General features: G+C 31.9%; 1 protein-coding gene across 3 annotated transcripts in view; it reads right to left on the reverse strand.

Annotated features, from left to right (window-relative positions):
- Positions 1 to 1,021: 1,021 nt before the first annotated feature.
- Positions 1,022 to 23,302, reverse strand: part of Pten (phosphatase and tensin homolog) — an 85,324-nt gene continuing 63,043 nt past the window's right edge. For all 3 annotated transcript variants that reach the window (XM_015498869.2, XM_048807427.1, XM_048807429.1), the window contains 4 exons: positions 15,996 to 16,137; positions 10,402 to 10,568; positions 7,216 to 7,440; positions 1,022 to 4,500 (listed from right to left, as the gene is read on the reverse strand). In XM_015498869.2, the coding sequence (XP_015354355.1) occupies positions 4,315 to 4,500; positions 7,216 to 7,440; positions 10,402 to 10,568; positions 15,996 to 16,137 (720 nt within the window). In that variant the 3' untranslated portion in view covers positions 1,022 to 4,314. The remainder of the gene's footprint in view (positions 4,501 to 7,215; positions 7,441 to 10,401; positions 10,569 to 15,995; positions 16,138 to 23,302) is intronic.

Raw genomic sequence — 23,302 nt, forward strand, 5'->3', positions numbered from 1 at the left:
TTATTTACTAGTTTTTAGGTTCTGTCCCTATACCAGTTTGGACTATTACTGTTCTCTTCAAAAATATTTCTCTCTACACTAGCAACTGTTAATTAAAAATTACATGTTAAGCCATTTTTAAGAGTAAACTTTGGATGTATTGCTAATTATCTGGCAAAAATATAAGAACCAAGAGAGTTTCATGTTAACAGCAAATTAAACGTTAAGGGTCTTGATTTTTTGGAAGCCTGCATGTTAAACACTGGTGATTTTTAAGTTCTCAATGGAAATGGTGATGGCATTCACTTGAACCAAGCTAGCTCAGATTACAGCATATTGAGGACATGATATAAAACAAAATGCCAGTAAACTCCTATTTTTCAAACATCACCAAAATATTTTCTTATAAATCAAAATACTTTGACTCCAGTATTATCTCCAACCATAGTAATTAGTACTCCTATAAAAAAAAGTGTGTGAATACACACATGCCTTCATACTTCTTTACATTATTACACATCATTCACATTACTTTTAAAAAGTCACACAGAGAACATGTAAAACTTGAAATAACATTAAATTCCACTGTTACATTAGTGGTCTACTTTTGTAGAACATTTATACAAGCTATACTTTTACTTATTACCTTATAACGTTTTGTTGAAAGGATATGCCTTAGTCTTTAATCTTTCAAGAATATTAACAAATAACAAGATTAAATTCAAGTACACAAGTCCTTTAGACTATTCTGGAATATCAATTTTTATATGGCACAAGTCACACTGAGTAGATGACGCTTCCCATATGTTGATAGCAGAATACAGAATTATAAAGAAAAGCCACATGAGTAGACATATACTCTACTCCGAAACTGACAAAGGCTATTCTTTTAAAATAAATAGTAGGTTTTAAAGGACAGCAGAGGGGAAAAAAAAGATACAGAAAACTTCTTAATCATATTTGGCTGCCCATTATTTAAAATTTCAATGGATTTAAGCAATTGAAATTATAAATACTCTCATTTAATAAAACACCCACACAATGACAAGAATGAGACTTTAATCAGTTTTAAGTGGAGTTTATAACACTAAGAGATAAAGGGTTGTTAACAAACACAATAACAAATGGACATCTGATTGGTATGAGGCATTATCCTGTACACATTTTTTTTTTTTTTCGTGTGTATCCTCAGTGCATAGCATTTACACACAGAGCCACTGCTGCACAGCACAAGAGTATCTGAAGAGGCTGAATCAGAGTAAGGCTGTTTAACAGACTGAAATTTTTTAGTATATATATTCTATATGAAAACAGATTGAACTTTTGAACTGGCAGGTAGAAGGCAACTCTGCCAAATACTACAGTTAAAGCCCCCACTTTAGTGCACAGTTCCACCCCTTCCATCTGCATGCATGACACATTAACGGTATTTAAAGGTAAACGAGGCACTTTGTGGCAACCACAGCCATCGTTATGAACATATTGCACAAATTTTCTATAACTAAACATGTAACTTGTACCCTACTCATATTTTTAAAGCTGAAACATTTGATGCTGCCGGTAAACTCCACTTATGTGTTTATAACCTGTGCCACAGCAAAGAATGGTGATGCTGTTTATTCAACTACCCTTTCATAATTATGGCAAAAATGATCAAGAGGAGTTACAGAGGACTTGGTATGGTACAGGGCCCAAATGTAAGCTTTCTTAAGTGATGTCTTCAAGTAACTTCAGACATGTAAGCTGCTGCACATCCAAAAAGTCTAAGAAAACATTCCAGAAACTTGGGAGAGATTACCTACAGAATGTATTTCAGGCTAATTATGAATACTGACAAAAATAAATTTTAGGACTTGAAAACCTTTCAGTCATAACAATTCTTGTCAAATTCTAGGGGTATGGTAACTGAAATAAAGGAAGGAGAGTATGTATAATATATATTTTTATATATATATAATATATATATAATGCCATTTTTCCATTTCCAATGACTACACCATAAAATGTAAGCAAGGCTTCTCAAAAACACTGAAACATTCAAAATCAAAACCCTCATTCAGACCTTCACATTCCAAAGGAAAAATAATAACAGTGCAAAAGCCCATTATAATATCATTTTTTATGACCTGGCCCTCCATGTTACATATTGGAACAATACAAGTTACGTTTTAATATGCTGTGCCCAAAACTATAATAAAGAACAATATTAATAACTAATTTCAAAACAGGAATAGATATCTCATTTTAGTCAATTATTTTCAGCATTTATGAAACATAAGGTGTCATAAATTTCAATGGTGAGATTTTAGGAATAGATGTCTCTGGCTTTACCAATTTAACTTATGAGCCATCAATACTCTATATATCAATGTTTAATTATAAATGTGTAAATCCTAGGAGCTTTGTTAAAAATTTAAAAACTTTGTTGAGTGAAATTGATGAGGTATGGAAAACATCATTATTTACCAAGAAAACTTTAGATGAAGTTCTGCCTAATCTATTTACCATTAAAGTCTATAAATGCTGCTGTAGTAGGTCCTATGCAATCTGTATTTGTAAATTATAACTAGTCAGACCACAGCTAGTGGACAATTTCAGCACCAATAAGTTATTGAAAATGGGATTCTACACCATTAAGAAATATAATGGCTAGGTATTCAAATGTCAAGGTCAAGGTATAATTTGAAAGATACCAAGTTTCTGGGGGAAAATCCTTTTTAATAGTATCTTCACATTAGCTTTACAATAGTCATTGTACTCTGCTAAAAATCATATGCAGTCTGGGCATATCAAATATATGATGTTTAAGAAGTGAAATTGAAGCCCTAGTCCCAATTCTAATACTATGAAATGACTTAACACTGCACGTTAAAAAAATAAAATAAAAAAAACTATTCAATAGCAAATCAATAAAGCCTATGTAGAACAATTTCTACTGAAAAATTAAATGCCTTATTTGTGCAGTGTTGAAAATTTACTGCAACTCTAATTTCCTTTTTAACACAATTTTAATATACACATATATATATTCAGTATTCAAGTAAAATTCCCTAACAGTTAATGACATTTAAAAAATGTGCAAAACTGCAAAACTCATTGTAATAGAATGTGTAAGGTCAAAAGGGTGGAACAGCTGACAGCTACTGGATTGAATAAGTGCATCATAAATCTTTGAAGAAAAAAAAAAAAACACTTACTGTAGAATCTGAAATTGAAATTTCCTGTGCAGCATTACAAAATATTTTATATTTAATGAGAAAAAGGAAGTTTGCAGGCAGCACATAGAAGCATCCACAGCAGGTATATGATTGAAAACTAATAAAGTAAGTGTAAGTTGTTGACTGATGTAGGTACTAATAGCTTCTGACTTTTAGCACTGGCCTTGATTACACAGGAGATGGAGCAGTCATTATAATTGAGAAAACATATTTAATAAATCATTGTCAATTTTTATAATGTTTCAAGCCCATTCTTTGTTGATAGCCTCCACATTTATATGGTTAAGTCATTGTTGCTGTGTTTCTTATCTATGCCCACATTGTTTTTATATCCCTTCATCTGTGGATTCTTAAGATGTTGCGAAAGGTTCATTCCTGTACCCCAATACAAATTCATCCTTCTAGCTGCCTTTTCTAGCACCAATATGCTTTAAAAAAAAAAAAAATGCACAAACAACAAGCAGTGACAGCGGCCAATTCCTCAAATGTCCAGATTAATAATGATAGCATGCTAAAGAAAGGTGCGTGTAAATAGCTGGAGATGGTATATGGTCCAGAGTCCAGCATAAAATATATTCCTTTCTGAGCATTCCCTCCATTCCCCCAACCCAAATACATGCATTAGAAGGTAGCAAAATCCTTTAGAAACTTCTCTTAGCCAACTGTGAACTTATCTGTTGCCACAAGTGCAAAGGGGTAGGATGTGAACCTGTAATTCACAAAGCTCTTTAGACCACTTAGGTTGGTGACAGAACACAAAAGGAAAAATTCCTACATTTACACATCAGTCTGCCTCCACTTTTTATAAAACTGAAATAAAATGGGAAAGTGCCATCTTTATTTATCCTAATTGAATTTTAAATGTCCTTTTGACACAAAAAGGTATATACATGACACAGCTACACAACCTTTTTTTTCAACTGGACAACAAGTGTCAAAACCCTGTGGATGTATAGGGTAAAACAAGATTGGTCAGGAAAAGAGAATTGTTCCTATAACTGGTAATCTGACACAATGTCCTATTGCCATTTAAAAAAAAAAAAAAAAAAAAAAGGTCCATTTTCAGTTTATTCAAGTTTGTTTTCATGGTATTTTTATCCCTCTTGATAAAAAAAAATCAGACTTTTGTAATTTGTGTATGCTGATCTTCATCAAAAGGTTCATTCTCTGGATCAGAGTCAGTGGTGTCAGAATATCTATAATGATCAGGTTCATTGTCACTAACATCCGGTGTTACAGAAGTTGAACTGCTAGCCTCTGGATTTGATGGCTCCTCTACTGTTTTTGTAAAATACAGTTTCACCTAGAAAAAGAAAATTAAAAATGAAAATCCATTATTATGACTAATTTTAAGTTACTTATAAAGACGTATATTTTAATAGATTCATTTTAAAATACTATAACAAACATATCTTTAAAGAGCAATTGCCTTTCGAATAACCCTCTTCTTATTTAGAGTTCCTATATATTCTTTCCTGCTAAATACTGAAAAGACAAAGTGGGATGTTAATAAAATATTTTTTAAGATACACAAGCTATAAGCACTAACTAAATAATCCTACAAAGAAATGCAGATTGAAGATCATCCAGTATTCACATAATGTAATTTTTCAGTCACAAAGTTCAATTCACAAATGGCTCAATTCTGAAAGAATGTTTCTCTCATTACCTGTCTAAAACTCAATATATTTTCTGATACTAACCATACTATACAAACATACATAGTGATTCAATGATGCATACAGCCCTAAAAACTTTGCCTAAATTGAGGAGAAGGAAGTTAACATAGACCATATAGTGGCCTAAACAGTGGGTCAATGGCCTTTATATGCGTAGTTACAATAATTGTTCAAAAATCACTGATATATTAGGTATTTTCATTTTAATGAGAAACATATCTGGTAGACAATAGATGTGGGATCTTAATCCCCTGCTTATTCTGTGGTATCTATAGCCTCTACTCTATTATTCAAGAGTCATTATCAATTCTTCTTTTTTTAATAACCAACATCCATTTCATCAGTAAATCCTTTAAGTTCTATCTTTAAAATACCACATATACCCAATCTGACAGTTTCATTACCCCTCCCTGCCACTATTCTCATCCAAGCAACCATCTCTCACCTGAATGTTTTAAACCACTGCTAACAGACTCTTAACTGATTTCCTAGCTTCCACTCAAAGACAAAATTCAGATTATATCTTTCTTATGCTGAAAACATAATGTTTCCACCCTAGGACGGGTTTTCTCATCTACTTCCTTTGGTCAAAATGACTAATGTTACTCAAATATACTAAACTTATTCCTATCTCAGGGCTTTTGCATTGATCTATACTTCCCTTTTTTCCCAGATATTTGTATAACTCACTCATCTCATTTAGGCCTCTACTTAAATGTCATTCACTTGATCAGGCATTCTCTAGCTATCATAGGTTTAAAAAAAAATGACAAGATTACTCCCATCTCTATTTTTCATAGCACTTACCATGTATAACATTGTTAACTATGCACTGACAACTAAAATAGTTTTTATTTGCAATCACAAATATAAAACTTTTGGTAATGTTAAAAGAGAAAACAATAAAAGTAGAAAGATATTTTAAAGTCTAATTGTTGAGGAAAATTCAGATTTAGAGAAAAGAAAGGAGATGGAAACCTGTGAATTCTAAAGGAAACTTTTAAACACAAATTTAAGATCCAAAGGTGTTTAATGTTAGATCTCTTTTCATTTATGAACATGTAGATCTCCCTCTACATTTTAAGTATTACTAGTAATGTGTTTATAAGCTATTGTTAGATTTGTTACAATGACAAATACATAAAAGAAAACAAGATATGCTAAAAGATAAAAAAAAAAGTAGAATAAGAAATGGAAGAAAATGGCAAACAACCATTCAAGAATGTTCACAAAGCAATTTTCTTAATCTGAAGAATTCTTGTCTATAAATAGAAATACATGCACACCCAACCACATACACCCCTATCATATATAGACAAAAAATAAAATGAAGCCAAATAATTGCAAGACATACATGTGGAAATAGAAATAATTTTTAAAAGGGAATAACAAGGGAGGACAATCAGAAAGGGCTTTACAGAGCAGATGAGACTGAAATTAAAGCTGGAAACATGAGAAGTCAGGAGACATATAAGGGTCGGGGGAAAGGGTAGGGAAGAGAGGTAGAGGAATAAAGAATAAAACTGTAAACAGTAGAGGCAGAAGTGTTGCATTCTGCAGAACTGAAGCAAGACCAGTGTGGCTAAATTTTGGGGAACAAACAGAAAACGTAGCTAGAACTGGGATGGTAGGTAGGTCTGTGCTAAATCATATGGGTCTTTATAGTACCTACAAGGTCTTTAAAAAACGTTAATAATAGTGAAACAATCAAATCTATTCTTATGATACTCTGAAGACTTGAAAATAAATTGAAGGGGAGACGAGAGTGGAAGTGGTGAAAACATTCCACACAATTTATTTTCTAAATTGACCAAATTATGTGCATATATGAATATGTCATAATGAATCCCACTATTATATATAATTACGATGCACCAATAAAAATTATCTAAAAATCATTCCCAAATGCCTGAGCTTCTATTCATTTCTTTATTCCTCAATTCCTACTTCATATCCCACTCACCTAACTCTTCTTCCACACGTCTACCCCAGATTTCATCAAATAACAATGAAAAAGAATATGCTAAGGAAAAATGCAGCTTTTTGTAGTCTGTGTGCATAATAGTATTTCATTATAAACTTGTAGGTTATTGCTACATAAACACTACTTTTTTTTTATTTGTTTTAATTAGTTACACATGACAATACAATGACCTTGACATATCATACATTTGAATCAGATGGGATATACTTCTAAGTAATGAATAATTTAGTTTAAAAATGAGTCAAGATAAGTTCTTCAGTTCTTTACCCTAGAGGACAACACACACACACACACACACACACACACACGGATGCATACATGTCTTCACCAATACATCCCAATGCTTTTAACTGACCTTAAAATTTGGAGAAAAATATCGGTTGGCCTTGTCTTTATTTGCTTTGTCAAGATCATTTTTTGTTAAAGTAAGTACTAGATATTCCTTGTCATTATCTGCACGTTCTATACTGCAAATACTATCGATTTCTTGATCACATAGACTTCCATTTTCTACTCTTTCTGAGGTTTCCTCTGGTCCTGGTATGAAGAACGTATTTACCCAAAAATGAAACATTTTATCCTATGAAAATAAAAGAAACAAATTACTAATTTTTTTTAAATGTCACCTGTAAATACTTGCCCAAAGAAGTCAACAAATTAAACTATGTACATTCGATATTTCAAATAAAGGTAAATACAATCTGTGGGTTATCTGCTGCATTTACATTTATGAGAATTTTTCTTTCAAATTTTTAGTTCAAAAATATAATCTCATAAGATCAGAGATAACTTACTTTTGTCTTAAAATTATAAGTAAAATATTCCTTTTTAGTCCAATACTAGCTTTAATCCATTAAATCACAAATTTTCAATTCTGCATCGATACAGGTATATTAAAATAAGTTGGAAATCAGGGGCTGGGGATATAGTTCAGTTGGTAGAGTGCATGCCTCACTAGGCCCTGGATTCAATCCCCAGCACCGCCCAAAAAATAAATAAATAAATAAGTTGGAAATCACAATCTAGAAATTATACATGTGTTAACTAATATCAGTTAATATAATTATAATTCTATTATAATTACCTAAGTCTGGTATATATTATATAATTCTATTATATATTACACATAATACAGAATATATATGCAAGTTTTTATAGGTATTCTGCATCTGGGATGATGGGACAAAATGGGTTAAAAATGTTTTTTGTGTTTATGCATTTGTAGGTATAAACAAAACTCAGATATTTTTCATAAAAGTTCTTGTGAGGTACTTCCCTCATGAAGCATGGCAAATACATTTTTACTTCTAAATCAATATTTAAATCTGACTGACTCCATTTTCTTCTATGAAAATGTATGCCTGAAAGCTTTCATAATAAAATGGGAGTGGGGGAGGTTACCAACATAAAAGTTAAGCTTGTATGGTCATTTGACAGTTAATGATGTAAAGCCTTGTGGCATCTTACCTGGTGCCTTACACTGCCATATAAACTTTCTATTTTAATTTACCTTGAAATTTTTGTTTTTTCCTCAAGAAGATGCTAAGACTCTTTAAGGATCTTAAATTTCTTTCTAACTCATAATATACCTACCTAGCAAGATAATCTTATACATGACAAGTCCTTTTAAAAATTGTTAATTACAGGGCTGGGGTTGTGGCTTAGCAGTAGAGCACTCGGCTCGCACATGTGGGACCCTGGGTTCAATCCTCAGAACCACATAAAAATAAATAAGTGAAATAAAGGTATTATGTCCATCTACAACTAAAAAATAAATATTTAAAAAAACTTGTTAATTACAATTATTTTAGCAAAGTCACAAGTTAGGAATTATATTTTACTTAGAAGAAAATAAGCTAATTAATAATATTTAAATTTCCAAAAATGTGGATTTCTAATATGTACTGATTATACTAAAACTGTTTTTTGTTTAAATCAGAGCAGACAGTTAAATAAGACAGGGAAAATCATGTAGAATTTGAAATTAATGTAAAGTAATCCAAGACATACAAAAATATAAATATTTAATCTTCGATTTTATGTGCTAAGTGTGAAGTACAGAAGGACTAAAATTAAAATTAACACCTTCCTACAAGTACAAAGAAATGGTGAAGTAGGTGTGTGTTTTTAAGAGAAAAATATAAAATTTTATGTGTATTATGTATGTCAGTCTTATAAAGTACAAGAGAGAAAAAAAAACCCACAAAAAACCATAGCTTACTAATTATCTTGATTTTGAAGCATTTGCTAACACTTTATGGATTCCCAAAAATTATTATTTCAAAGCTACTGAGATATATTTAATTTTTATTTAAACACAGGAGTAAAAAATGTATTTCTGGTGAAAAATATCACTTTAATATTCAGTAATTTTTTTTTCTAACTACTTGAATTCTGAATAAAGGAAATAACATTTCTTCTGATAAGTCAGAACAGTGTTAAAATTTTTAGTAATAAATGAAACTTCCTCTTATTTTCTTTCAAAAGAAAAACTAAAAATTGAGAAAACTAAATCAATCTGACATGTCTAAAAAATAGTACTGTTTATATATCTAGTATGATTAATGAGGCAGCAACACCACACAAAATCAGTGCTTTTTTCCCATTACTACCTAAAAATTTTGCACCTTAAGCTCACTTTTAATGTCCACACTTAATATTTTAAACCAAGATAGTTTATTTTATAATCGAGCTCTTGCCTTCTCTGCCTTCTCTAAATACAGCTTAGTAAAACACAAACCTCACTTTCTAAACCTGCATATTTAAATACCACATTTTTTTCATTCCTTATTATTTCCTCTCCATAACTATTTCTCTCCTAGATAAAAGGCTAAATATTTAGTGAATCTGGGAAAACTAAAAATAAAACAACCAATTCTCAAGAAACATAAAATGGGGAAAAGTGGTTTGTGTCATTACAGAAGACCACAGAAAAGATCTTATTGCTGTCTATAAGTCTAGCACTTTTTAAACCTATGGTCCCATGCTAATTTCTTTTCAGTTAATTCATCATCTTTTAAAAGGGGATTATAGGGGCTGGGGATGTGGCTCAAGAGGTAGCGCGCTCGCCTGGCATGCGTGCGGCCTGGGTTCCATCCTCAGCACCACATACAAACAAAGATGTTGTGTCCACGGAAAACTAAAAAATAAATATTAAAAATTTTAAAAAAGGGGGGGGGATTATAAGTGACTGAATGGGAGTATGTACACAATCTAACACTTTTACAAAACTTCTTTGCATAAACCAAGAAAAATTAATTTCGTGTTACAATGTCATATAGTTTTCCTTTTAACAAGATTATTTACCATTGTGATGTTCCATTAACACCAAAAGAAAGTAAAGCATCTGTATATTTAACTATGTTTAAGAAAGCTAACCACAGTTAATTAAGTGTTCATCATAAAATAAAATACAGCTTTTAATCAATCTCTCTTTATAGAATGACTTCTGCCTAACTAAAGGCTTTAAATAAAAGATCCAGGGCTACTCTTACAGGTATGGCTATTTCGATAATTTCCCCCCAAAAAGTAAAGTGCAAACCTTTTTTAGCATCTTGTTCTGTTTGTGGAAGAACTCTACTTTGATGTCACCACATACAGGCAATGGCTGAGGGAACTCAAAGTACATGAACTTGTCTTCCCGTCGTGTGGGTCCTGAATTGGAGGAATATATCTTCACCTTTAGCTGGCAGACCACAAACTGAGGATCTGCATGGTTAAATACATACTATTTTACTTCACAGGAAATGCCTTCAACTACCAAAAGCTATTTTAATGATCAATTATCAGCAATATAATCAAAATGGTAACTACGCATCTGTAATCCTGACTAAAACGAATTAGTGGAAATAAATGAAGTCAATGACATAATCAAGGTATGGTTTTCTACGATTTGAATCTATAAAATAAGGTTCCACTGGTAGGACAGTCAATTCCTGTCTCATGAACCAGTTCCAAAAATAGATATCTAGCAATATATTAACATCAAGACTTGACTTTTAAATTATACTAAAAATCTTAATATAAAGTATAAAATTAATTTTAATAGTTTTCTGGAATATTTGTGAATTACATAAATGGTAACTTTTAAAACATTTCCTTTGGTGTTGTGAAGGCTCTAGCCTGTGCCAAAAATCACAAAATAAAAATTATTACATGTTCGCAAGAGGAAAGAATATATAACCTATAACAAAGTCATAATAAATTCCAAGCATAAGACCTAGTATTTATGAAAATATTACCCATCATTCTTTTTTTTATTTAACCTCTAGCCCACATTTCATTTTAAAAGTATATAAAGTCACCACCATGAGAAAGAGGAAATGATTGAGATGTCTGCTAAGAAATGATCTCAAGTGTAAATTGCAGCATAAACTTCCCTTCCCTCCAAAACACATTAATAACCATTTTGACTTTGGGCTGTATCTGTTTTTAAATAGTTGGTAAAGTATAACTTCTCAAAATTCATCCTGCTTTTATGTTAGCAATTTAACTAAAAAAGGTGATAAAGGTGTGGAAGAGATTTTTGTTTTATTTTAAAATTCTACTCAAAAGTTCATTTATATCTAATAACTTCAGTGACAGAAATGAAAGATTCATTAATGTTAAGATTCTACAACTTTAAAAATTTCAAATTAAATAACTTGCCAATTCATTTGAGGCATAATTTATTTGTAGTATACTGAAGAATTTTATTTAAAGTCCATTGATTAATCTTAGGAGATAATAAAGTCTCAAAGAAAACATGACAAGAAAATAAACAGAAAAAAGAGCTTGCATATAGTATATGAGAAATATATAAATGTTGTATATGTGTATGTATGTGTATGTGTGTACATATATATGTATATATCAGTTAAAATCCTCAGCACCTCAAAAGGCACTATTATCTTTCAAGGAAAAAAAAAGTTTCAGATTTATCAATGTGACCCAAGACTGCAAATGAGGCAAAAAGTCAAACCAAGCTGAATGAAATTTCCATTTAATTAATACCCATAAATGTTTGCTAAAAGTGTGTGGGGTTATTCTAACATGGATTTGTTAAGACACATATCATGAGGAAAGGTCACCCCAAAAAGGGGAAATGCTACACCAATAACCTGTCAATAAATTCCACTCCTTTGACTAAGGTTCAAAGTACAGGGAACCATTTTACAAGTCTTTATGTGATACTGAAATTTTCATGGGAAATCTAGCTTGAATAAAGCAAAAGACCAAGTTATAATTTCAAAGCTGTGATAAATTAGTCAAGATGAAAATGTGTTATAATCTTATTAATTTAAATCCTACTAATTCAGAATCTGGTAATACTGATTTTAGGATTTGAAAAAGAAAAGTGACAGTATAAGCCAGATTTCAAAGAAACTACATCTGAAATGCACATTTTCAAGAACTTGAGAACTGTTACAAACAATCCACAAGCTAATTACAAATTGGCATTATGCAGAATTTCCTCTAAAAGCTAGGCTTAAAATGTTTTACTAAAAATTAATAAATTGGTGTAGGGTGCAGTGGTGCACTCCTGTAATCCCAGCGGCTCAGGAGGCTGAGGTAGGAGGATCATGAAAAAAAAGCAAGGTGCTAAGCAACTCAGTGAGACTCTGTCTCTAAATAATATATAAAATAGGGCTGGGTATGTGGCTCAGTGGTTGAGTGACCCTGTGTTCAATCCCAGATATCAAAACAAAACAAAACAAAAATTAATAAGTTTGCCAGGTATGGTGGTACATGCTTATAATCCCAAAAAGTTTGAAGTCAGCCTCAGCAACTTAGTAGGCCCTAACCAACTTAGTAGGACCGTATCTCAAAAATCAAAAAGAGCTGGAGATGTAGCTCAGAGGTGAAGTACCCTGGGTTAAATTTCAGTACCAAAAATTAGTAAGTTTCCTCAAATCATTAAGGAAAATACAATATGAATTTCACATTTTAGATAAAGCCTAACTTATCATTAGTCCAACATTGGTGTGGTCTTTTAAGACACCATTTTGATACATATTCTTTGATATGATTGACTGTTCTAAGGAAATGATAAGAGCCATACCTAGAGTAAATAAAAATCAAATTTAAAATTTCCTAGATTTATAGGTATAGATATGTGTATGTGCAGAGACAGAAACCCACATGGGTCAACTTTATTAACATTCTTAACCCTTTTAGAAAATAAAACAGTAACTTTCCCTTCATTTCAAAATATTAAAATAAGTAAGAAAATGGTTGCTAACCCCTGACAACTTTGTAGATTACTTTTCACCACCAGCTTTCTTCACTTATTCCCTTCTTCTTCCTGAACCCAAGTTGCCATTCATCATCTCAGTCCTCATCCTTTGCTTTACTCCAAGTCTTCCTATTCCTAACTCCACAACATATTTACATGAAAACATTTAAGAAGTCTTATCTTTATGCATCCCAAAATACCAGATATCTCTCGCCTCTATCTGAACCTAAATCCCAGTAGTCTCTGAATATCTCCATGTGAAAAATTCACTTTCATCAGATTTAAAACATGTTTGAAACCAAAAATTAATCTCAGACTCACTTTTCTTTCTTCTCCTTCCTGTGAATCATCTACATGAGCAGGACTGAAACTTTGATGAAATCTTTGTATATCAATAGCAAAGAAAAAAATAAACATCCATTTGCTTACTCTAGCACATCTGGCATAAGGCTTTTGCCTTCTTCAATCACAACTTTCTATACAACTGTCCGAAAAACATGGTTTAAATCTCTCATACTATTTGTAATACTATGTTTATCAAACCAAGCCTGAAATCCCCTTCAAGACTTTCTAACTCAGACATTCCATTCCTATTCTATGCTCTTTACACTTCTTATCCAGTTCACTTCCTTCTGATGTGCTTTAGTTCAAAGCTACTTCCTATTACCTGCAATACTTTCTTCAGATTTAATGCCAACCTAAACTGCATGCTTTCCCCAATATTCAATAAAGAGCTGGTGAACTGCCAGGCACAGTAGCACACACCTATATAATCCCAGCAACTCTGGAAGCTAAGACAGGAGGATATCAAGTTTGAGGTTAGTCTCAGTAACTTATACAGGCCTGTCTCAAAATAAAAAAAATAAAAAAGACTGGGGATGTAGCTCATTGGTAAAGTGCTCCTGAGTTCAAGCACCAGTAACTAAAAAAAGAGAGAGAGAAAAAAAAAAAAAAATTTGCCCACACACAGGCTGAAGGACTTCTTTCATGAAAATGTGTTGACAGTTTCCAAACTTTCTTTTTGTGAAAAATACATGAATAATTTATAAATAAAGCCTCCAATTTAACACTATATTAACTGTATTTTAATTATTTTAATACACAGAATTAAATCAGTATATAAACAAGAAACCAGAATATCACAAAAAATTTAGAAATATTTTAGTAGTTAATAATTTTAAGTCTAGAAATGTAATGCTGTGAGAGGGTTTAAATATGGGCAGGCAAAGTAGAACTGAAAAAAAAATTTGCTAGAGAGGTCAATGTAAAAAAATTATACTAATGATTACTGAACTGAATGTTCTTTTTCTCATTATCTCCATAAAACCTTTTATTTGGCTTTTAAAATCTACCCTATAGGAAGTTTATTTTCTTCCTTTTCCTTTCCTCTGATTCTGCTAAGTCCCTACATTAATCACCTCAAACACCCCAGTGCCTTGCACTCAACAGTTTTAAAAATTGTACTGAGATTTAAAAAAAAAAAAAAAAAATCAATGCAGTTCTTAAGAAGCCTATCTGTGATCTTTGATAAAGTTCTTGCTCTTAAACAGGAAAGATCTGATAGATAATCCCATCTACTTGTCAAACATTAAAAAAGAAAAAAAATTAAGGAAGTAATTTTCTAGGTACAAATTTATTTAGGGACAAAATATGTTTAATTTAAACAAATATTTTCAAGAAACAAAGCTTAAAGCTAAAAACCTAGCCAGGCATAGTAGCGTACACCTGTAGTCTCAGTAGCTCAGAAGACTTGAGGTAAGGGATCTCAAGTTGAAAGCCAGACTCAGCAACTTAGAGACAGCAAGACCCTGTCTCTGAATAAAATATTTTAAAAAGACTGTGGATACAGCTCAGTGGTTAAATGCCCCTGGGTTCAATCCCAGGTACCACCAAAAAAAAAAAAAAAAAAAAAAAAAGCTAAAACCACTAACATTGCAAAATATCACTGAAATAATATTAGAGTTGTTAAAAGAAATAATAAAGTGGTATCTTATCTAGAAACCACATAATTGTCCTCTAAATACTAACAAAATATATTTCTTGAACATGAAAACATGACTGACCACTTCCTGGTTGTATTTAAGTTCCAGGATTAAAAACCGTTACGAGTCTCTTGATCCAAGTAGTAAGCTTCCCATCAGTCTAGCTAAGAACTCTAGCCAAGAATAGCAGAGAAGCAGAATAGGATAGGGATGGATGAGGTAGGCTTACAAAGGTTAGGATAAAAGATAAATAAACTAGAAGCAGACATCAGTGACATTATTTATACTTAGTATTTATTTAGGAGTTCCAGATTTTAAAATCTCTGTATTTTATTTGATGAGAAAACTCAAAGAAGGGTAGATGGTATGACCAGGGTTGTACAGTACATTAATGATTGAGCTACGATTGGAACTCACATCTGAATCCAGGTTTTCTTCCTCACTTTACATACTCTGACTCAGTCTTCCCCACCCCACCCCTACTCATTATACTTGAGCTTGTTGCCAAGTCCTATCACTTTCCTTTACATTGTTCTGTCACCATAAATGTAAATATCTAATATTCTTAAGATGAAAGAATTAGTCCCTGCCCCAAGACCATAAACTGATGAATCTCATTGTCACTCTTATGTTGAACCTCTATGAGATAGGTTTTTCAGTCATCTGCTCAGAATTTAAGCTCCATTTGGTGGTTGTAACACAAAATACTTCCTTAATAAAATAAAATTTGACTTCAAAAACATTAAACCCACTGTTCTTGGCAACTCAGTCCAAGGAGATGAACAACAGAGCCAATTAATTTGGATACTTCAGAAATAAACTCTTTTGCATAAAATTTTCAATGTGGTAAATTTCTTTCTAGATTTTTATATACACTTCTACATGTGTTAAGAAAAGTATTCCAAAACATAAAAGGATGAGAGAATTTAGAGCACTTACTGCAAGTTCCGCCACTGAACATTGGAATAGTTTCAAACATCATCTTGTGAAACAACAGTGCCACTGGTCTATAATCCAGATGATTCTTTAACAGGTAGCTATAATAATACACATAGCGCCTCTGACTGGGAATAGTTACTCCCTGGAGGATAGAAGAAAAAAAAATAGAGAAACAGAGAAAAAAAGAAAGAGAAAAGCCAAATTCAAATGGAAAGTTCCATTATAGTTATTCTACTAAGTTGCTATGGTAAATGGGTTGTACCCATTGGAAAACATATACATATAAAAAAATTGACCTTAAATAATTAATACTTAAATCCAGTTCAATAACAGAGTAAATCAGAACAACATCAATACAAAGAAAAATATCTGAATAACTTTACTTCCTTCAAATACAATAACACCTCATTTATTCAAAACTCACAAATATGCTCTGACCCTGATCCAATTAGCAAAGGTCACTGCATATCCAAAAATAATTGTCAAAGCCCTCTCAGCATTATAGCTATGTTCTTTATACCAATATATCCCACAAGGATTTATGGACTCTTATTAAACACACAATTCCTCACAAATTTTTCCAAGCAAAAGTATATCAGAATCAGCAGATTAGATAATGCAAACTGCCTTTTAAGAGGCAGACAAAGCAGTAGCAAAAAGAAACGTTGGCTTTAGAGCAGGAAAAAAAATAGGAGTATTCAGTTTACATGAATGAATCCAATAGTCCACTAACAAAGTTACTTAAAGATGTCTCTGTCACATACATCTCTTTGTTGGAGAAGCAAGGAGAGTATAAAATGTTTTAGAAAATACCAAGTATTAAAAATGCTTTAAATATATTTAACATATTTAAAAGGAGAACCTGAATTTCTAAAAAAATTGACGTATGCAATAATATGTTCACTAATGAAGCTGAATAAATGAGGTATTAAAGTGCTTATCTAAGGTTTTTTCTACTACAAATGTGACTTAAGAAAAATTCAACTTAGAAATATAAGGAAAAGAATAAACAACATTAAGTATAATCGTTAGAAGAAACTTATTGAAAAATCATTCTTTAAAGTATATTCAAGAGGAAAAATTCTCACAGTATTTCTCTTTTAAGTTATCATTAGCACCTAAACTTCCCCAATGTGTTAAAAATTCTGTACACAAATATCCCTTTTTCAATGAAAAATATAAAGCACATTTTTGTGAATTTAAAAACACAAATGCTGAATGTCAAACTAGTATAATACAATCAGTATTTTTTAAGAAGATACTTACTATAATAGAATCAGTGTTTTTTTTAAAGGTTAGCATGATTTTATTATAAACACACATACACACACAGTTGAAAAATGGATATAAATCATTTGAAATCAGAACAAGTGATTTAAGATTTTGGTCACAGTAAAGAACAAACATTTTATAGTCAGAAGACTTCTATTTGAATGCTGATAGTCAAAACACAAACCCCAATTTGTTTCCTCAGGAAACTGAGGACAATATCGTGTACCCTTCCTTCGTAACAGGATTTTTGTGAAGAATAAACACCAAAGCAGTTACACAAAAGCAAGCTAAAAACTACAAATGATACATAGTTAACAGTCTTAAAGTTTAATAAAGTCTACCTGTGTTAAGATATAATTCTGGGATAGCTGGAATTTTATTTGTATGTATTCTTACAGGAACAGTAGTAAAGTAGCACTATTTTGAAGAAGTGTTAAAAAAAATTAACAGTAAAAAAGTGTCCTTAGCACTTAAAAATGTTTAGGCTCCAGATGGTTTATCAATACATTATTTTATGCAACTTCATTAAACAACCTGTCATTCATTTTTTAAAATATCTTTTTAGTTATAGATGAACACAATATCTTAATTTTTATGTAGTGCTGAGGATTGAACCCAGTGCCTCACACCACTGAGTATAATCTGAGCCCCTGTCATTCATGTTTATCAAAATAAAATACATAATTGCTAATGGAGAAAATAATAGATGGAGTACAGATGGGAATGATACTTTTTTGAACCGTGTGAATTTATTATCTAGTCAAAAAATTTAATAAATCTAAAAAAAAAGTCAGTAAAAGTCTATAAGAAACCAAGTTGTAAAGTTATCATTTGTTGGGACTTAATGAATGGTAGATATTTTTTTCTTTATCTCCATCTTTGGCACAAGTTTGCATGTGATAATAAAAGGTTTTCAGAGTTTTAAAGTTTTCTCAAGTAGCAAGTGACTATACATCTATAATGTAGGTGTTTCAAGATTCAGTTAATCCTTAACAAAAGGAGGTAGGCAAAGTGAAGAATATATGAATTTACTAGTTGTCATCACTGAGCGAATAATTTATGTGTGAATACCAGCTGAATCTAAATTACAAACTTCATAACATCCATTTAATCCCTATAGTTCTTCCTGCTATGGAAGGAAACAAAGCTCAGAGTCAGTAGTGATTTACACAGAGTTATAGAGAAAAGAAGTTAAGGAACCTCAGCAATATGGCAAAGGTCTAGGCAGAAGAAAGGAGGTCAATTTATCTTTCATACCACTATTGAACTAATTTTATAAAAGTATAAGATAATCACATTGCTGATTAATTCAAATGTTAAATGATATCTTGGTGTCCACCCAAACAAGGACTTATCACACAGTATAATTCAATCACATAAATATAGAGCCCCAACCTCTTTTTCCACTTTCACCTCTCACAATTCTCTTGTGCCAACAATTACTCCTACTTTTGGTCAAACTATTTGATTTCTCCTAAATTGTACTTTCTGGTTTGCTCTTTCTTTAAAAAAAAAAAAAAAAAAAAACTTTTATCAGATTAAGATGTAACAGTAAGGAGGCAGTCACCTATTGAGTTTTACATATTTCCTAACATCAGAAACCTTTCTAATGTCACCTCCACACTATAATTCTACCTCCTTTTTAATACTTTAAGGGCTTATGTTTCTTTTCTGTCTTCCCTTATTGGCTTTAAGAGAGATACAATGATTTTATTGGCATTTTCATATTGTCAGTGTTTAGATTTATTAGTTCAAATGATTTACTGTTTCCCAATTCATTATATTATCTTTGTTGATTCTTGTTATTAATCTTAAAAACGCTAATATGAATCTGGGTTTCCTCATTGACTAAAAAACTGTTTAAGAACATGGTTTTAAATTTCCACATAGACTTCAATTGAACTTAAAAAATTAATTATAATCAAGAAATGGGGCTTGTATAATTTCTATTTGGGAGTTTTGTTTTTTGTTTCTTGCAGATGGACTAATGAATTATTAATCTTGGTAACTATTTTGTGGATGACAGAAAAATAAATACATTCTTTGGGCTAATTTTATCACATTATTCAAACCACCCACATATCTTATTTTGTGCCTTCTTGAAGTATATTAAAGACTTCTGCTGTCATTAATTTTTTAATAATTTTTCCATTTCATTCACCTTTTGCTTGATACATTTTAGTGTTAGTATGGCACCCATAAGTTCATAACTGCTAATATGTGGAGTATATCCTGTGTTAATATAAAATGACATGATTGATCCAATTATACACTTTTTTGCTTTAAAGTCTACTCAGATACTGAAATACCATCATCCTCTTTTGAAACTTACATTTTCTGATTTGTCTTTAATCAACCATTTATTTTTAAGCCTTATTTTATGTAAATCTCTTTTATGTGATTACTCTTAGGAAAGAGACTTTAAAGCATAGATTACACACCTTTTAAATCTATAAATACTGCCACAATACTGTCAGACTAGACTACCACCTTAATACCACAACACACGATGTGTAATGTTTGTTCATATTCTGTGTCAATACTCTCAGATCACCTTCCCTAAGATAAATTCACAATCTGACTCAAGTTTAAAGAGTGATTTTCTAGCCAGGCATGGTGGTACATGCCTGTAATCCCAGCAACTCAGGAAGTGGAGGCAGGAGGATCACAAGTTCAATGCCAATCTCAGCAACTTAACAATGCCCTAAACAATTAAGCAAGAGTTGTCTCAAGATAAAAACTAAATCAGTGGTAAAGCACCCCGGGATTCAATTCTAGTGTCCGTCCCTCAAAGTGAGTTTCTACTTCAGTACTTTTCTGGCACTTAGAAATAATGTAGATGTTTCAACATATCAGTGTTTGCTTGAAGCCTACAAAGCTGTATTTCAGAATGATCACAATAAAATTATTATATGGATTTAGAAATGGCTGTTATTGTAATGACAACATGTAACAGTCAGTACTGTTATTATTTGCCAATATTCTACATATACTCCTAACTCTAACTCAACAAGATGTTATCACCTCTATTTTAAGGATAAGAAAACAGTCTAACTGCATGTAATTACCTCACTCAAAACCAGGATTTGAACCTAAATGTGAATGAGTCTGAATCTCTTACTCAGGAGTCCTTACTTACGAACAGCAGGTGTATTAACTATGTGATTTGAATGAGGTCATACCCTCGTTAAGCTCTTATTTTTCACATCTATGAAGAATCTTCAAAGTTTAGAGCATTATTATGCTCCAGTTCTATGAAAGTAATTATGAGTTCCATATTAAAATAGTGCTGCATTATCCACAGAATCCTTCACAATTAACTGTGAAGCAGACATCTCTGCCCAGCATCTTTTCTTCCTGCTTTTTGGGAAGTTATCATTCTCCCCGTGATTTAGGGATGCTGAATTTTTTTCTTAACCTTCAGATACTTGTCCTAATCAGAGAATTCCATTTTCTGGTCAGAATATTTGGTTCAGAAATGGGCACATGCACAGTCCAGGAAAATCATAACTTAACTGAGAAATTTTCGCTCAAGTTGTAGTCTCTTCCTGTTGCAGTTGATGAAGTAGTTAGCAAGCCTAAAGCTACAAGGAACAATACCTTGCCATTACTTACAGAGAGAGCCTACATGAAAACATGAAGTATATACAGAAGAGAGAAGAGGAGGGAGCAAGGAAGGGAAGACACTCCTGATAACTGTTTAGCATCTAAATCTAGGCCAAAGCTTTTAAGTTATATAAGTTAATAAATGTCTCCTTTTGTTTAAGCTTACTTGGAGAGTTGGGTTTCTGCAACTTGAAACTGAAAAAGTCCTCATACACTGTAAGGTAACTACTTTATTTTTTTCTTTTTTAAGTTTCAGTTTCTACTTTTGCGATAGAAATAACTAAGAAAAAAATTAGACAACAGAAAGAACACTGGGTTTGAGGTTAACTAAGAGATATAGTTTTGAGTTATTTGATAAAAAGATTTTGACTAAGGGCAGACTACTCTGCAGATCTGTTTATTATTTATATTAGAATAGTTTTGAATTAAATAATCAGATCCTTCAGGTATAAAAATTCTATGGTTCCCTGAATCTACAGAATGGATAACAGATTTAAATAGCAATGTATCACAGGAACACAGTTTGGCCCAGCAGAATTAATGTTAGGAAAAATAAGAAATGTTACATTAGGGGGTGGCGCTGTGGCTCAGAGGTACATCGCTCACCTCACATATACAGGGCCCTGGATTCAATCCTCGGCATCACATAAAAATAAATAAATAAAATAAATATATTGTGTCCAACTACAACTAAAAAATAAATATCTTTTAAAAAATAATGTCACATTAGGAGTTTTTAAAAAAACAATATACCTTATGTGTTTCAAATGAAGAAATACAAAAAGTTCATTAGGTTACAATATAGGAAAATTTAGTAAACCAATTAGAAAAAAGAAACTTGATTATGAAATTAAGTCATAAAAATTTATCCCCCAGGAAAACTAAAAAATTTCTTCTTTAAATTTTCATTAAAGGTAGGATCGATGAACTCATGTACAGAGTTCATGATATATAGGAACTTTTTCTCTAATAACTGATTTGGAAACAAAGAAAATGAAAGCAGCCCGATTCCCTCCCAAAAAAAGTTTAATGAAAGAAAATAAATATTAATGCTTACTTGCCACTATTCTGGAAGTGGGGGAGGGTGGTAAGGTAAAAGAGGAAAATAGCAGTGATTCTATGTAGGTTTGTCATAAAATGGAAATTAACCTCTTTGAAGTTGGAAATTTGAGGAATCATTCCAAACAATATACTTACCAGCATTCTTAACATGCTTTAACTCTTTTTTCATAGTTGACAATAAATGGGACTTATCTTTTATAATACTACAAATTAAGTGTAGATGCACACAGTGTTGGGCACAGGAGAGATGGGAATCCTGAAACACGCTTTCTTAGAGGGGGAGGGGAAAAAACATAAATTGTTTGCTTTTGGATAATTTAGCATACTCATAAAGTCAAATATCAAATATACAAATGAATAACCCCAAAGGAAGCCTAACATACCTTCATTCTTAAAAGGTATTGAAAAGGGGTCGTCCTTCCCTTGAGCAGTTACCTCACGCCCAGAAATTTTTTCTTTATAGAAGGTATCATTTGCTTGACTTCCCTGCAACAAGTCACAGCTTCAAGTACTAATTAGACACTCCTAACATAATGCTACATTTTGTGGTCAGCTTGCACCCAAGACCCTGCCATGTAATTTACATCACTGCATGCTGCAGATATGTCATAACTGGGTTAGACTGTAATAGGTCAGAATATTTTGAGAGTCTCTGCAAAGTCTACAAATTTTCATGAAAACTATCTCCTTTCTCTTCAAAACAAATTGAAAAAAGATTCTGCTCCCATACGAATGTCACAAGAACACAACTTTCTTCAGCTTCTTATGTTTCTCTATAATTAAGGATATAAGTAAAATAACATTTAAGACAGTTTTAATGAAATTAATTCTATACAAACTGTAAAATAGATAACATGTATTCATCTCCTGTAATAGTGGTTCACAGTTTAAAAAAGATGTGAATGCACAAGCTCAACCTAAAAGGAAATATTGATAAGAAGTGAATAAATCTACTATCAGATGTTTTAAGAATAAAATTACTTTGGATAATCATATTTATGATTATCTATGTATTGTGGCACACTCCTATAATTCCAGAGACTCAGGAGGCTGAAGCAGGAGGATGTCAAGTTCAACTAACTTCAGCAATTTAACAAGGCTCTAAGCAATTTAGGGAGATCCAGCCTCAAAAGAATAAACCAGGCATGGTGGTACATGCCTGTAATCCAGCCTCTAATCCCAGTGGCTCAGGAGGCTGAGGCAGGAGGATAGAGAATTCAAAATCAGTCTCAGCAACTTAGCAAGGCCCTAAGCAACTCAGCAAGACCCTGACTCTAAATAAAAGATATTTAAAAAGGGTTGGGGTTGTGGCTCAGTGGTTAAGGACACTGGGTTCAATCCCTGGTACAAAAAAAAAAAAAAAAGGG

This window comes from Marmota marmota, unplaced genomic scaffold (assembly GCF_001458135.2).
Source record: "Marmota marmota marmota unplaced genomic scaffold, marMar, whole genome shotgun sequence".
NCBI classification, from domain to species: Eukaryota; Metazoa; Chordata; class Mammalia; order Rodentia; family Sciuridae; genus Marmota; species Marmota marmota.